Source organism: Etheostoma cragini, chromosome 5 (assembly GCF_013103735.1).
Source record: "Etheostoma cragini isolate CJK2018 chromosome 5, CSU_Ecrag_1.0, whole genome shotgun sequence".
NCBI lineage: Eukaryota > Metazoa > Chordata > Actinopteri > Perciformes > Percidae > Etheostoma > Etheostoma cragini.
In genome coordinates this window covers 21113375-21128276 of record NC_048411.1, presented here as the reverse complement: position 1 = coordinate 21128276, position 14902 = coordinate 21113375, and the positions used below count along the sequence as shown (strand labels likewise).

Genomic DNA, 14902 nt, shown 5'->3' with positions numbered 1-14902 from the left:
CCCCCCCAGTGTTGTCTTGTATGGACCGAATGGGCCCAGTGTTTATAGAGGAGCCAAATGATAAACCAAGATGTCAACAGGCAAGAAACCATGTACTTAGTCATTTAAATACTGGACACCTCAGGGGACTCTGACCGGTGGATGAAGAGATTATTTTCCCACCCTGATTTGAGAGCCATGGGATTTTAGAAGGTTAGAGCACCGGGACTGAACATATACACATGGAATGAGAAGGCTTAGTTCACAGCATCCTCTGTACAGGTCCATCCCATGATTAATATGGTGTCCTACATGGCACTGTTGGTAGGGATTCTTAATTTCCAGTTGTCTGTGATAACGGTAAACAGCAGTGAGAGCCTCCCTCTGAACACAAATGCTACAATGCTGTGCCTCTTGCATAACAGTGTTGCCTCTCATGAGAGTGACATTTTACCACACAATGAGAACAATCATCGGGTTAGGGTCATGTAGGATGGCCTAGATTAGTTTTACATTGGCTGTCTGTGCAAAGACAACTAAACTTGTGGACAATCATTTGTAAAGGATTTAGCTGCAAATGTTATTTTTGCGCCAGTAGCTGCTTTCTGACCGGAGGGATTTTTGCAGTTCCTAGAACATAACGTTAAAGAATCCCTTTTTTTCTCGTGTTGCAACTGGACCAATTTGGGGATTTTTAAGTTAATCTGGGCAAAGTTCCTGTAACTCTTTTAGCTCTTCCTTCAGGGAAGGGTCTTTACCCTTTTTGCATAGTGGTGGTTAGATAGCTGTGTTATGATAACAAAAGGTCAGTTCCTATGGCCACTTGGCCAATGTGAATGCAAGTTAGTAGAAGTGTTTAAAAGTGGACTGTTTCTATAACTATGTTCCTGTAACTACTAATTGCTAATGGCTACTGGGGTGATCAACAAGCCAGGTAGGACATTCTCTTTCTCCAGGGCACTAATAACAATATGTATGTATCACTCTGTAAATGGAAACTTAAACACAGTCAAACAGGTGCCGCCCATTTGATTAAGTAGGCGGGACCAACAGAGGCAGCAGCATGTAAACTGATACCCAAATGCAAACACGGCCTGTTTGTTTTGCAAGGTGACATAAGCTAGAAGTACAACTGACTGCTGCCTGCTGTTGACAAGTACAACAATTCAAATGGCCTGAAACAAATAATATTGTCAATCTTGTAACGGCCAGCAAACACACTTATTTCTTTACTTTAAAACATGTGGATTGAACCTCAGCCAAACTTGTGGTAGAAAGAAAGGTTTGGAAACCAGATTTATGATCCCACAGGTACCATTTTATTTCATGTTTAATATCTCGTAAAGTGTATTTGTGGTGAATTTGGATTGACTGGAACACTGAAATTATGAAACATTTCAGTAGTAGATGAGTGAGATTTGTCTCCTTGTGTTGTTCTCAAATTGGAATTGTGTGTACCTGTGTTGTTCAGTTTAATTTGGGGTATATTCTGACTATATCTTTTATTTGAAACCATCTTACCTTTAGTCAAATTTTTCTATAACAATAGTTTTTTAATAGACTAGAAGAAATTAAACTAAACATTTAAGGTTGGTGTCATGATTTCTTGGATCCTGTGAAAGCAACCTCATAAAAAAATGATAAATCAGTGAGTGACAAATATATACAATGTACAGTGTTGTTATTTTACCTTTCTGGACGTGGATGATGTCTGGGTAGTTTGCCAGGTGTCCTTGGTATAGAGCTAACAAGTCCATGATCGGGTCAAGATCCTTTCTGGGCTGCTCCGCAAAATACTCTCCAATGGCTTCATACGCCTCCCCGGTGAAGGAGATAGCCTGGTTGAGTCCAGTAGAGTACGCCTGCTGGTCCATTTCAAAGGCTTGGCTGAGGACCCTAAATGACAGCCCTACTTTCTGATACTCCTTCTTAAAGCCAGTGATCTGCTTGCGGGCAAACTCATTGACGGTGGCATTGAGCTGCAAGGCGCTGTCGTCCATCCTTTTGGTGAAAGTCTTGAATCCGTCAATTTTGCTCTCCACCTCCTGAAAGTCGAGCGGAGCCGCAGGGGGGCTGATAGTGAGGAAAAAGTTGGCTCCAACCATCTCGTCCTTCTCCGCCTTCCTCTTACCCTGCTTCCAGGCCTTCTCGTCTGTACTGCTGCAGGTGAGGAAGTGCTGGAAGACATCACACCTGGCCAGGACAGGGTGACTGGTCATGTGGTTCATCCACCATATGAGGCCTTTCCTCCTCTTGGAGATGAAGTCTTCCTCAAAGCGCCCTGTGGCCTGCTTCTCCGGGATGTGTGGCACTGAGATGACAGGGAATTTCTCCACCAGCCGAGCATACAGCCAGTCAAAGTGCTTATACCTCCTGTTCACCTGGTTCTGTGTGTGGGTGGGGGTCAGCTTATAGGAGATGTAGCTTTTCATGCCCTTGAACTTGGTCTGTTTAGTGGGGTCGTCAATTGTACAAGCAAATGGGTACGGGTTTTCCTGCCACTCAGGACCATACTGACCCAACACCACACAGATCTTATCCCCATCCTTAACAAAGCCCGAAGCCTCTCCGAGCACAAACGCCTCTCCTCCTGACTTCACAAAGGTTGAAAACCTGTTCAGGTTTCTACTGACCGTGGCAGAGCTCTTTGCTTGCTGTGCATTACCTCTTGCCATTGAGGATGTTGACACTCTGTAAGTAGATGGCCCATTACCTTCAAAGTCTTGATACCTTCCTCCTACAGTCCCTGGCTCATCTGCAACAGTGGAGCTGTCATCCCAGTCATCATCCCAGTCATCCTCGCTCCCTTGGCTGGCCTGCTGGTAAGTGTGCTGCTGCTGCTGTGGTTGTGTTGGGGCTGAGAAAGTGGCGAAACTAGGCGCAGACGGTTTAGAAGAGTTCTCAACTTTATTCTGAGGCTTATAGGAGCCGTCCAAACCTTCGGGTGGGATGTTGGCGTATCGGGAGTCCGGGTGAGTGTCCCCAGATGTGCTGCTGCAGCTGTTGTTGTTGAACGTGGAAGCGACGTCGTTCCTCAGGATCTCCACGTAGGAAGCGGGGAACAGTCCCCTCTCCCCTTTGCTATTCGTCCCCTCAAACCAGCCATCGATGTCCTGTTCGCTGTACAAAGTTAGGACTTCGTTCTCCCTCACCGACACCTCCCCGGGGTTTTCAGAGTGGAAGTCGTACAGCGCCCTGGCTCTGAGCGCCATTATTCCCCAACAGCTGGAAGAAGACAGCGGGCTAACTCGTGACTGGCTGGCCGGGGCAGGAGGGAAGCGCAGCGGGCAGCCGGGCTAGCTCAATCAGCCCACCCGAAACTAACGTTACTCTTCAAACTGCGCGTACAAACTTCTCGCAGTGTGAGAAAAAAACATCCTGTTTACATCCCTTTATGCGCGGTCCTTGCTCTTGGTCAAACCTGAGAGCAAACGGAGGCGTTTTTTTTTTTAAATCAAGAGGTTGCAGTTTATGAAACCACAGCGGAGGTATTTCCCGATACAACAACACTAATCTGAGCTCCTCTAGTCTCCCTCCGATCCGAGCAGGACGCTCGCTTCAGCCTGCAGCAACAGCACGTCGAGCAGGCTGAATAATCGAGGGCGGAGCTACAAGAAGCTGCAATCCACCCAGACAACATCAACCGCCTTAGAGAGCAACATAAAGCTCTTAATATAAAAGCTTCATAATATAAAAACATGGCACAGGCGAGCATCACCATCCCATGGGATCGGTTAGTTGCATTTAAGAAGAGTTGTTTTGTGAGCAGGGAGATAACAGCGGAAAAGGTGATAACTGCAAATAACTTGCAAACAGCATTCTCTCTGCTACAAAAGTCCTGCATTCAAGATGTGACATAATACAAAAGCACAAAAATCTAATTATACTTAAAGTACCAAAAGGTAAAAATACCCATAATGCAGAATGGTCTATTTCAGAATAATATATATTATATTATTGGATTTTAATTCTTGATGCATTAATGTGTACACTTTAATTTTGCAGCTGGTAAATGTGGAGCTAATTTGAATTACTTTATACACTGCTTGGTATCTTAACTTAGACATGGACATGACAGAATGACTCTTATGATAATATATCATAATTTATTAGTTGATTTATATGTTGTATGATTAAACATTGAATTTGCAATTTCATTTCAAAAATGACTAAATACTTTAATACATTTCAGAGGCAAAATATAGTGCTTTTTTACTCCACTGTGTTATGCTACATTTATCTGACACCCGTAGTTACTAGGTACTTTTCAGATTAAGAGTATGCCCAAAACCCCTATTGAGCCAAATGAGCCTATAATAAACAATGCATGGTTATAGATTGAACTACCCTATGCTAGATAAAGTAGCCTATTCAAAATCACCTCGACAAGCTACAACAGGATAAGGCTGTTGATGCATCACACATGACCTAACTGTAAAAACTGGTGCATTAACATAACAAATACCAGTGAAAGGGCTCGTTCTTCTGCATGTTTTTGATTTAACCTTTAATTTATTTTATAGAATATGTCCATAAAACCAAACAATGTGTGTTTTAAAGAGCCACTAACTAACTCATGACCAACTAACTAACTCATGCTTTAAAGAAAGAGTTTTATGTGCAATGAACTATATGCATTGCATAGGCTTTTGCACCACACTGAAATTTATCTAAATTGAAAGTTCTTTTTTTAAATATAGCCTAAATAGTTACATTACCTGAGTTTGTACTTGTGTTATAGGACTCATTTTTAATGACCACTCAGAGACAGATATGCACAACTTAAGCCACCAAAATATGTTTTGTTGACCATTTCCTCTGTGCAGGACAACACAACAAGGCCTGTAATAATGATCTGCCATTTACTCTGGTAGATACTGCCCCCTTGTGGCTATTTCTTTTTTCATAAAGGAGGTTTTTTACATCTTCACATAAGGAACAAATAATTATAATGGTAACATCTGAATAAAGACAGTTTTTGTAAAGTTTGGTTAAAATCAACATTGGGAATGCTAATCTAATGTTTCTTAAATTGCTCAAAGATTATAATGATGCATCTGACCTTATTGCTGTTGCAATTTTACCTCAGTAAGGAAAGATATTGCATTAAAATGGAAATTTGAACAATGATATGCTATGATATGCCAGTGCAGGACTACCGGTAGCACAGGGGGTAAAGCAGATTGACCATAAATATGATGGGTGGTCCCTAACCCACTTTTTAGAATGGCCTTGAGCAACCCTTGACACTGAACTCCAAATAACATGTGATGTGTGTGTATGCAAAAAAAATGTGAGTAATAAAAACACTTTTTCAAAAGAATGTAATGCAAACCACAGTTTTACTTTCAACAACCATAGCATTTTACTAGAGGCCAGCAGAGGTCTCCCCACTACCATTTAACTGGGTCAGCTATCCAGACAAAGACAACACCACAACTGTACACCTTTTATACATACATATTCTGTATATTAAAGTAAATGTCTTGTTGTGTCTTGTTGACATCCACTATTCCTTTGCAGAGGACATCCAGTTTCTACTTAACTATGTTCAGGGAGTTTTCCAGCACGTCTCATGAAATATTGAAGAGGAGTGTGGTCTCCAAGGAACAGGAATCACATCAGTATGCAGCTTGCATCACAGTTGCAGACTTGTGATACATACTGTTCCCCTAATCATAATTATAAAATGTAATTGTTTTGTCTGGTATCTGTGTTTGCTTCCCACTAGATCATTCTAGCTAATTTCTATCCTCTTAATTTGTTCCTATCTTGTGTTATGGCTTTTCAAGAACAAAGGTTTGTTTTCTGTGCAGACTGTTAATGGGAGTGATGTAAGTACTGTCATATCTCTCTCTTTAGTTTAAGTTAGATTTCTTTTATTTAGTTCTTTGGAGAGAAAAACAGCAGAACACTACAGGAAGACTGGAAGTGTAGCCTACATAAGCAAAACTAGGATGACACACATGCTGTTCTGACTCTTAACACACATTAACACTTCACAAGGTTTTGTATTCATCAGAGAAACACACATCCTTTCCCCTGTCCTCTGTATTCTGTCTGTAACATCTGTTTGTAAGGCCTATGTGCTACAGAGGAACGCTAATATTGTCTTTGAACTGTGACTGTGCCATCCCCGTTCATTCATTATGTCTTGTGTAATGTATTATGTCACAGGTTGTTGCATTTTGTGCTGCTTTAGGCTTGATAATACTGTGGGAAATTGCAAATGCATGAATGTGTAGGGCAGAGTCTTTAGTTGAGTGATGTTTACTTGTTCAAGATGGAAAATAGAAGCAATTGGGATTCAATACAGAGCCACCTAGTGGTGTATAATGTAATTATTTTTGGTACTATAATAACATTATTTTTGTAATTTGAACTTCTGTAAATTCCTTTAGGAAACAACCTAATATTGCTATTTTTGAATTTTACAGAAAATAGTTATTTTTTTATTTGATCTATTTACATTCTACTGTTTTATTGCATTTTTATGTTTTTGCTTGCTGCCTTTAGTTTGTTAGTCTAAATGTTCTTTTATACATTTGGATGCAATAAAAGTTTATTATTACAAGTATCATGCCATATACCATATGTATATATGTGTGTATACACACAAGGAATTTGACTCCGGTTTGTTGTACTGCTCTATGTACTTACACAGAATAGACATACAGCCAAAAAAACAGGGACACAAAGCTAAACAAAGGTAAAAATAAACATCTGACCACTATGTACAGATATAAGTATGTTTATAAAAAAGTGTATATAAATATATCCAATCACATGCATAAACAAATAGTACATGTACACATACATATGTATTTTACAGGTTTTACATGTTTAAAGGATGTATTTAACACTATAAAAATGTAGCCCATGGTTTACTTGAAAGTGGAGGATTTGTATACAGGCATATAGCCTACATATATATTAGTGATGCTGCCAAATTACCAAAAGGTCTGCCTTCTCCCCTTGAAAACCCACTGACACACCTCTACTATGTTTTATGATTTAACCCTGTCGATCTGGACATTGGTGTTACATCACTGATAAAAGGACAAAGTCCTCTCCTCTACTGGGTAATGTGAGGGGGAGTATTAATATTAGTCTACTATTAAAAATAATAACAATTGACACATCAGATCCACAACTTACTTCGAAAATACAATTTAAAAATGCATATGTCCGCTGCTTTGTAATTCCTAGTTGAAACACACAAAAGTTTGTCTCAATCTTAACAAAGACTGCTTTAAAAGAGTTCAATTCCTCCTCAGAATGAAAATAGCCACCATGTGTTTGGTCACATGACCACGCTACGTGCTCAAGACGACGTGCGTGACGTCGCGTTGTAGGCTTCGCTAGTTTCCTCAACCAAACACTCAATTGATATTGTGTGATAAAAACTGGAAGTCAACCGGTGGACGAGGGGCTAGTTAGCCTAAAAAAACACACGTAACCCGCGGCCCTCCTCGATACAAACAAACTCAGCCGTTTCTGTGCTTAAACGTGTCTTGTCGGCGAAGAAAACGGAGAAAAGCCTTGCTTTTAAACCCACCAAAGACTGTTTTTCCATTTTTGCTGTGGCTTTCGAAAGGCGGGGAATACAAAGCAACTTGTGGTGAAATCTATTGCATTTGGGTCTTATTGAAGCAAAACGGGATTACTACAAAGACAATTCGCACTGCTGTGACTGGTCAGCGATAGTACATGGATTATCTGGTAAGTAACTGAGTGTAAATGCTGTTTTATTCCAATAAACGTCCAAAGACGTTTGGTTTCTTTGCCAGTTGTGCTCCCTGGTCATCAGATAGTGATGTCACTCAGCTATGTGACCCTCAACTCTTAGGCTAGGTGTCATACCAGTTCTTGTTGTATGCTAATGTCTCAGGGATCGCCTGCAGCTTTTGCAGTGTCAGCAGTGTCATGTGAACAAGAAATAACTGGTTGACTCAGACTCCTATCGTTTACCTGTTAAACAGAAAACTTGCTAATTTACACCGTTGAATTCCTGTTAGTTAGCTAAGTTATGTAACGTTATGTCTCCAACGTTATGTATGTAGCACGAAGCTCTTATTTTCCACAAAACTCCTTGTTGCTGCCGAGGACAAAGCTGCACTTTATGTGTGTATTAGGCTATTTGGAGTCAAGAGTTATTGTTAGTGAGACCTTCACTAGTTTGTGATGTTAGTCCTCTGTACATTTGTAATACCGTGTGACCAAAATAATTATTACAGTCACACTGTCAGCCATAGCCTTGAAAATGACGGTTTAGGGTCATTTTCAACATATTGAATGGGTGGGATGGGTGCTGCTGAAAAAGTGTAACAATAGAGAGGAAGCTGTAACTGAAGGCTTTTTTGGGGGATTTATAAAGCCACAGGAAAGTAGAGTACACAGATATTGTGCTGTTGTCTCTGGGGACAGAGGGACAGTGTGAAATGCAGAGGAACTTTCCCACCCAGTGTTCTGAGCTTGTTTATGATAGGCCTCCCAAGATGTTGGACCTAAAATGAACTTTGAACTTTGAACTTATACTTCATTTGAGAAGTTTCTTGAGGCAATTTTACAAAGTATCCAGCAACTGGTACCATGAACAGTTATGCAATAGTTAGGCTAATGCAAACTAATGTCCGACTTGTCAGTGGCTAAAGGCCTTGGAGTAACACTTTTTATCGGGAACAAAAAGGGACCGAAGTGGCTCAGTCATAGTTTACATGAGTTATTCTGTAATCTCAGTTCCATGCTAATGGCAAGTAATTGGTACCAAAAGTAAACACAGGAGCTATTGTTGAAGGACTGAGGGAAATAATAGAAATTAATGTTATCCTCAAGCTGTCTCCAGTTTCTCCTGGCAAAGTGCAATAATCTACAACCGCTAACACTGCTTAGAAAAACACATTTTTTAGCTTACTTACTTAAGGATGAAAGGTTTTCTGTAACAGTCAGTTTTCTGTGGAAAGACCAGCTGTAACTCTGTAGACTGTTAGAGCCGAGTGCTTGGCTGCCCTCTGAGGTCAGGCACTCAATAGGCACAGGGCCTCCTTACCTGCTGTGCAACACTGGAGACCTGGCACAAGACCCGGGCCAAAACTACATCTCGCTCTTCCCTATGAATCGATCAAAACTTGTCACTAAACCCTTGATAGATCATGGTAGTCCTATGTCCTGTTCATGCTTTTGCTTAATGTTTTAGATTAGGTTAGACCTAAAAGGGGTTTTGGTATGAACAGGAATGGAAGTACACCGATATTGCATATGGCTGGGTAATAACTGTGGTTGAATTATGACTGTAGTAGAGATCAGGTTTATGGTGGATTCTGTTTCAACTGGGAGCTGGAGCACTTTAAAGGACTGTACTCCTGCATGGTCAGCATAGTGTTAAAAAAGACAGCACAAAACAGCAGCACCAACAGAGGAATTTGGTGCTAGCTGTTGCCATGACGCAGCCTTACAAAATTACAAGTGCACTGTGTGACCAGCTCTTGTACCCTAACTTGTTGCTGTCTTCACCAGACAGGACAGATTCAATGTGTTGTGTTTGACATCACAAAGAGGGGCAACATTGGCTGTATTGTTAATTTCAAAAATCCCATGCCCAGAACCTATAGCAAGCATTATTCTCCTGAGGCTGTACTTTGCCTGATATTGCTTAACACTGTTATACTTTTATGGTCATATTTATTCTTCAACTTTTCCATTGCCTTATTCTTGCTCAGTAATTGCTGAAGGCAAATGCACAGTTTGTAGGCCATTTCTTCAATTTTAGACAACATTTGCCTTTTTTTGAAGAGATTACCAGCTATTCATTATGTCATTATTTATTAGGAGTGACTAAACCATCAGGTGGACTCACATTCAGGTCATTCTAGTAGCTCTGCCCTAAAGGGAGCCAGATCTGCATCAACAAATTTGGTTAGAAAAACTAATCATTGTCACTGTCTGTTGGAGAGCAACCTGTATGTTTTTTGTGAAATTAAATGCCAAAGATTCAGGGACAAAAACCACCAGGCATTGACTTCAAACTATATGGAAATAGAGAAAATTGATTGATTGAATTCCAAAAATCGAATAATATTATTAAAAAAAAAAGATTTTTGTATGTTTACTGCAATCACATGATAGATAGATATATACTTTATTTATCCTTAAGGGGAAATTCAAGGTCCCAGTAGCTTAGAGACATCACACACAACATACACATACATCATAACAGGATCTTATAACAAACAAATCAACATGAATATGATGGATATGAATGAATGCATACATACATACATACATATAGGAAAAGTAACTTTATTTACATATTGTGAATAGTTTTGCTTGAACCAAGAATAGTTTTTGAATAGATGATCGATACTGAATCAAATCGTGACATTGTCTGAATCGTACACTCCTAACATAAATTCTAGCTGGCCCTGAGAACATTACAACATTATAATGTTGGTGATGCTTAATAATAAACAGGTGTCGTTCTGTCAACCAGTAACATAATCCACTAATTATATAATCTGCCCTCATTTGGGCTGGAATCGCAGGATTAGGATGTGAAGGTTTCCATGAGACCTCTGTAGTTTTCACACAGAATACCAATATTAGATAGCGTTGAAAAAGGTAGAACATTAAAATTACATTATGTACTCTTCTTCATTTAAAAAAAACATTCTGTAAAAAATGGTCAGGCCTTAAACCCTTAATATGCAGTTTTGGATGAAGAAGACACATTCTCAAGATAAGTAAAATGTGGAGTTTCATTGAAGAACCATCATTCGGAATGTGAGATCTCCTCTGATGATTGCTATCATTATAAGGAAAACGTTTTATGATTCCTGTAACTAGCTTACAGGAGTTTGAGCATGTTGGTGTTGTTGTTCTTCCGCAGTAGAATTGCAGCAACAACTTTTACCATACCATTTTTATGGCCTTTATCAGATAGCAGACAGGACACAAAGGGAAAGAGAGCGATGTGATGTCCCAGACCGGAGCAGACCTGGGGCAGTTATGTGCTAAACCACTCGGTTTATCCAGTTGGCACTAAGCTCACACCTCCATGAAAAGAAATTGTCTTAGAAGCGTGCATGTGTTTTTGGCTGACCAACTGTATTTCAGCGCAGATCCGCTGTCCAAGGGTACACAGCAGGCTCTCACCACCATCACACAGACGGAAGAGAGTGGATGCAAGGTTTTTTGGCTGTGTTTGAATCCAGCCTGTTAGCCTATGGGATAGAAGGCTGCTGTTACTTTTCCACTCAGCTGTGTCCCCTATCTGACCGTGTTCCACACCTCAATGGTGTCTGTCCTTGCCAAGCTCTATTTTTCGGAGGCAAACAAAAATGACCTATTGTATGCAGATAAGCGCACCAAAAGTCTTGCAAGATATGTCAACAATTGGGCTTTTTATACGTGGATGGCTATCACACAAATATTTACTTAATCCAGTGGTGAGAGCAGGTTTACTCAGGTTTCAGTTTGAATGGATGTAAATTGATTTAACCTAAAGTTTGCTTAAGATGGCCATAGTTCCTTTAAAACTGCCCTTTAATTCAAAGTGCAAAGCCTCCAACTACACTGTGAAATACCATTGTGAGCTCCACAGCATTCCTGAAGCCCCGTCCCTGATCTTAAGCTGCCAGCAGCATGTCAGCCAGGTTTTTCTGCCTGCTGGCTAGCTCGTTTCAGTGATTCCCCGGTGTCTGTGGAGAGTGCTAGGAAAAGGCCTTAGTGAACCATTTCATGTTGTTTTATAATTGTATTTCATTTTCTTTACATTCTCTCAGGTCATAACCACTGTCATTGTTTTTCGTCACTAGAAAAACAAATATGAAGGACATGGACAGGAGAAGGGTTTTATTGTCATTGGTTTGATTCTGCTCTTGTTTTTCTTTGAAGGTTTATGGGATATGCCCATTAAAGCCATAAACAAATGCAGTTTAATAATTAGAGCTTTACCACTGACTCAAACCTTTCATAGGAAGGCATATATTACTACAGACAGACTGAATAAACTACTGGCAAACGAGGCTATTACCGTACACTGACTTGTTACTTGAGGTGTTGCATAACAAAAGAATGAATCTACTGTACAAACTGTACTGAGTATGGAATGCACTGTGTTGGATGAGATTTCGAAAGGCTTTTAATTCTTCTAAGTTTTTTTCTTTTTTTCTGAGACATGGAGAGAGAAAGGACTATGTGAATATGTCAAATCTAGTTTCTCTATATTTTAACCCAGAAAGAAGGAATTACGCCCCCAGCCAATGCCGGGGTGACTTTGCCTTGTATACCAGCTGCAGTGGCGGGTGGAGTGGAATTCAGCGCTAGTCCGTGACACATATAGCTGAGCTGAGGTACAGACAAAAAAGAAAATTATCAGTTAAAAAAAATGTGGTGACATATCCCTGGTGTTAAGAGGCCCGCGGCAGAGTTTGCAGTAGCTATGATGTACAAACTGTTGAAGGCAAAGTAAAGAAAGAGAGAATGTACATTTCCAACGCGTGGCACATTGAAGGCAAAGGGCGAACAAGGGACTGGTTAGCTTACCTTCCCAACGACCAGTCCATGCACTGTACAGTCGCACCTACGCATTGTCAAAAAATGCTAATTTTTTTCGTTAGAGGAACATCTAACCTTTAATTAGAGGCAATAAAAGACCACGAGTCAGATCAAGGTCACTGCCATACAGCTGGCAAAGACGGTACCCTAGGAGCAGAGTGTGGCAATAAAGGCCATCTGCTCTGCTCTTTTGTTTGCCTATATTAATAAAATATCGATTTATAATAAAAGAATATGTATTGAACCAATTCAAAATATGCTAATGCACTTTCCTTTGTAAATTTGATGTTAGGGATCTTTCACGGAATTAGTGAGGCTTGGTCCCAGATGCACCGTTGAAGGAATTTAACAACCAAACTCACAACAAAAAGTGTCCAGAGGTAGTGTTAAGAGGGAGAAAAACAGAGACTTCAAAATAAAAATGGAAACTCTAACAACAGAAACTCGCAATCGTGACAATTGAATTCCGGAAAAAGTGTCTCATAAAAAATATAAGTGGCTGGTAGAATTGGGCACTTTTTTTGGGCCAAAAAGTTAATTTCCCACCCTGATTCCGTGATTCTGGTCCTCAGCAAATCAAGTTGCCCCAGTGGTTAGGGTTTTAAACCAGATGAAAAACAAGAACATGGTGTTGAGTCAATTCATTATTTATGAAGCCCCATCTCACAAACTTGCCTTAAAGGACTTTACAATACATACAGCATAGGACACCCTGTGTCCTCCGCTTTGGATAAGAAAACTCCCCCAAATAAAAACTTTAACAGGGATAAAATGGAAGAAACTTTAGAAAGAGCAACTGATGAGGGATCCCTCTCCCTGGGTGGACAGTCATGCAACAGCCTAGATCCTAATCAGACACTATAGACAATCAAAAAAGAATATACTAAATATAAGCCTATATGTTGTAGTTTGAGTGACAAGTGGGTGCACAGTTTTTGGCGTCTTTTAAATGATCTAAAATGAATGTTAAATTGGTCAGCAGATGACTTGAAACACTCTTGATGCTTTCAAACGTTGAATTACTGCAAAATCCCATTAGGTGGAATCCAAACATGAATTAGTTTGCTTACATGTAATTAAACTGGAATTCTATGTTGCATGCAGTAATAGAATGTTTGCAGAAAGAATCGTCAATTTGAATTCTCTGCTACATTTTCATGATGTCATTAGTTGTCATGTACCGTTATTGCATTACAGTTGAGTAACCTATATTAAAACTGCATTAGTCAGCGGGTGGTTGCAGCAACTATTACTATACCAAAACAAGGAGTTTGAACACGGCCCACAGTTCACCCTGAACAGTAAGACTACTGACGAAGCGCCCCACAACAGTAATTGAAATCTCCATGACCGCTGTAAGCTCCAGTGGTCGATCCCTTCATCTTCCTCTATGCAGAAAGCAATGGTTTTCATACTTCCTGAATGTATCCGTACAGTATGGGCATTGTGTGTGGGTGGGTAATGGTGACTAATCCAATTTGTAGTCTCATTCTGGATCCCTAGCAGTCACTGAGCCCTTAATCCCTGTGGAGAGGAAGATCTCCACTAACTAATCTCAAGCTTGTGTCCGTCTGCTGATCTTTGTGGCGATAGTGTTTTTATCTTTCTGTCAATGGATACGGGGAGTAAACACAAGACAACCTTCAATTATGCTCACCTCGCCGCTTACAAAACCCATCTGCAAAGCTCCCATTTGAAAGGAAAACGCTTGTGGATATGGGCTGCCGACAGTGAGACATTGAAGGGCTGGACTCATGTTGTTGACAATGTTGTGCTCAGCTACTCCTGATTCTCCTCCATCCATTCATTTACTCCAGAGGCTTGGTGTGTTTGTTGCCGGGGGTTACGCTGGTTGCTGAGCACAATGTCGGAGCACATGCAGCTCTCCCTTGCCTTGTGCAGGATTGGGCTTTACACGGTAAGAAAATCCATATATGCGGCTATCTGTTTGTTAGAGAAGGCAGGGATGTGGTGTGTTTTGTGTGTGTTGAATTGAAAATTGTTGGTTTCACCGTGGGTCAGCAGACCCAAACAACAGTGCTTCTCTGTTGCTTGTTCACTGAATGAAGAGTATGCTTTGTTTTATTCAATTGGGTGTTAACACAATATTAAGGTGGAACAGTTGGACGTCAGTACAGTGAGATTTAAATTAAACCTACAAGCTGTCTTTGTTTCTATTCTCAGAGAAACAGCCTTTTACTCCAAGATAGCTTATGGTCTCTCTTTCTTCTATCTGCAGCTCCTTGCTACTGGCTTGGTCAATGGTTGTAGTTCAGGCAGCCTTAAGTTCAGTGTAGTTATGAATGGATCCTGGAATATTATGCTGCAGAGGCCATAGTGGAAGTAGTGTTAAAGTTTTTTTTGTTTT

The 14902-nt window shown here is 40.4% G+C and overlaps 2 protein-coding genes across 4 annotated transcripts in view; one reads left to right on the top strand and one right to left on the bottom strand.

Moving 5' to 3' along the window:
• Window positions 1–3566, bottom strand: part of snx18a (sorting nexin 18a) — a 12838-nt gene extending 9272 nt beyond the window's left edge. The window contains exon 1 of the mRNA XM_034870994.1: window positions 1670–3566. Coding sequence (XP_034726885.1) covers window positions 1670–3191 — 1522 coding nt within the window. The 5' untranslated portion in view covers window positions 3192–3566. The remainder of the gene's footprint in view (window positions 1–1669) is intronic.
• A 3743-nt stretch (window positions 3567–7309) lies between these two features.
• arl15a (ADP-ribosylation factor-like 15a) overlaps window positions 7310–14902 on the top strand; it is a 108495-nt gene continuing 100902 nt past the window's right edge. The window contains exon 1 of one of the 3 annotated variants that reach the window (XM_034870996.1): window positions 7310–7701. In XM_034870996.1, coding sequence (XP_034726887.1) covers window positions 7690–7701 — 12 coding nt within the window. In that variant the 5' untranslated portion in view covers window positions 7310–7689. Of the gene's footprint in view, window positions 7702–14064; window positions 14453–14902 lie in introns of those variants that run through there. The other 2 variants (XM_034870995.1, XM_034870997.1) reach the window with 2 other exon arrangements.